We start from the raw sequence: 1,648 nt of genomic DNA on the forward strand, positions 1-1,648 counted from the left end.
TCCTCCAAAGATTCATTAATATCCCACTTCACCTTCTTGTAAAGATTTAGTATTGCAATCAATTATCTTTATCCACTCTGCCCTCTATCGTTTATTCATTAGACCCATTTTATTTAAAAATTACTTTGATTTAACAACTTTATAATGATAAGAGGACCCTAATCACATCTCCCAAACCTACAACTTGGGCGGTGAAATATGTTTTTGTCAATTTGTAGGGGTTTTTTTTATATATATATGGGGGGAAAAACTCACCTTTTTTAGCAAGGCCATTTAAGTAATTGAACTCATTGCTTTTGTTTGTAACTTTTACTACAATATAAATATTAATAAACCATGACATACTAAGCCATGAGTCGATGTAAATGGAGCAACCACCATACACTGAAGATGAACCGACCACAAACTCTCCAGAGGCAGCCACCGCCAAAACCCACCAAAATTCTGAGACTCCACGGGGCAGCGGCACTCGAAATCCTGTCTATCGCGGTGTCCGAAAACGGAGGTGGGGGAAATGGGTGTCTGAAATTAGAGAGCCACGCAAGAAATCACGTATCTGGCTAGGCTCATTTCCTGTGCCAGAAATGGCAGCCAAGGCATATGATGCGGCAGCGTATTGTCTTAAAGGTTGTAAAGCGCAACTTAATTTTCCCGACGAAGTGGATGACTTGCCTAGACCGTCCACGTGTACGGCCAGGGACATCCAAGCAGCAGCAGCAAAGGCAGCACATTCAGTGCTGCTTCCATCGAAAAAGAGCATCGAAACAAATAGCGAAGATAGTGTTGACGGAGAAGTTGTCGATGATGATTTCTGGGGCGAGATAGAATTGCCGGAATTGTTGACGAGTAATAGTGGGTGCTGTTGGAATTCTTGTGGATGGAGTACTCCTTTTGCAAGCGATGGTTCAACGTGGCAGCAGGATGGAGAGGCTCTACCACAGTTCATGGCATGTCTTTATTAGTGTGCATAGCTTCTAGGCAAGTATCAAATCTTCAAGTACTTTAAAATTGGTCGGGTAATATCTCTACATAGATGAACTGGATAGTAATTTTTCTCGTGTGGGGTGTGGAATCAAAACAGCCAGTTTACAAGCTCTGATAAATTTTCAGAAATGCGGCCACTCGCAAACACACCCCAGATCAAGGTATTCCGCCGCCTGCTTGGTGGATGTTATGGAGGATTCACCTTCCATGCAAGTTATTTATTTAAATCATCTCATTGCCATAAGAGCGTCTGTGTGCGCCTAAATAAATTTCCACTACTCTATATAATAAATAGATTCTTTTTTTCCCGGATGAAGAGACATTTCATTGATACAGAAAGAGACAAGTAGGAGCTCATCCCGCTACATAACTTTCCGCATACTGACAGCAGAATATTGCCAGAAAAAAATCACATACGAGAGAGAAACATTCAGTTTGAGAGAACTAGAGTCCCGTTCGGTTTCTAGGAGCAATTTCTTTTTCTTGTTTCAATTTCTCGAGCAATTTAGTATATTGAAACAAGTCTCTCCCTCTCATTTTTTTTCCTTACAAATCGTTCACGTATAAATTGCAATTCCACAAAACCGACATGCCAAATGGATTCTAGACCATAATCATTCATTGATCACTTTATTAGCATGGCCTTAATTGTACTCTACCAGCA

At 40.8% G+C, this 1,648-nt stretch overlaps 1 protein-coding gene across 1 annotated transcript; it reads left to right on the top strand.

Annotated features, from left to right (window-relative positions):
* Window positions 1–347: 347 nt before the first annotated feature.
* LOC105135240 (ethylene-responsive transcription factor ERF023-like) lies at window positions 348–1,296 on the top strand. The gene is made up of 2 exons (XM_011040033.1): window positions 348–978; window positions 1,111–1,296. Exon 1 carries the CDS (start codon window positions 366–368, stop codon window positions 960–962), a length of 597 nt encoding a protein of 198 aa, XP_011038335.1. The 5' UTR covers window positions 348–365; the 3' UTR covers window positions 963–978; window positions 1,111–1,296.
* The last annotated feature ends 352 nt before the right edge of the window (window positions 1,297–1,648 follow it).

Source organism: Populus euphratica, unplaced genomic scaffold, assembly GCF_000495115.2.
Source record: "Populus euphratica unplaced genomic scaffold, PopEup_1.0 scaffold2.1, whole genome shotgun sequence".
NCBI lineage: Eukaryota > Viridiplantae > Streptophyta > Magnoliopsida > Malpighiales > Salicaceae > Populus > Populus euphratica.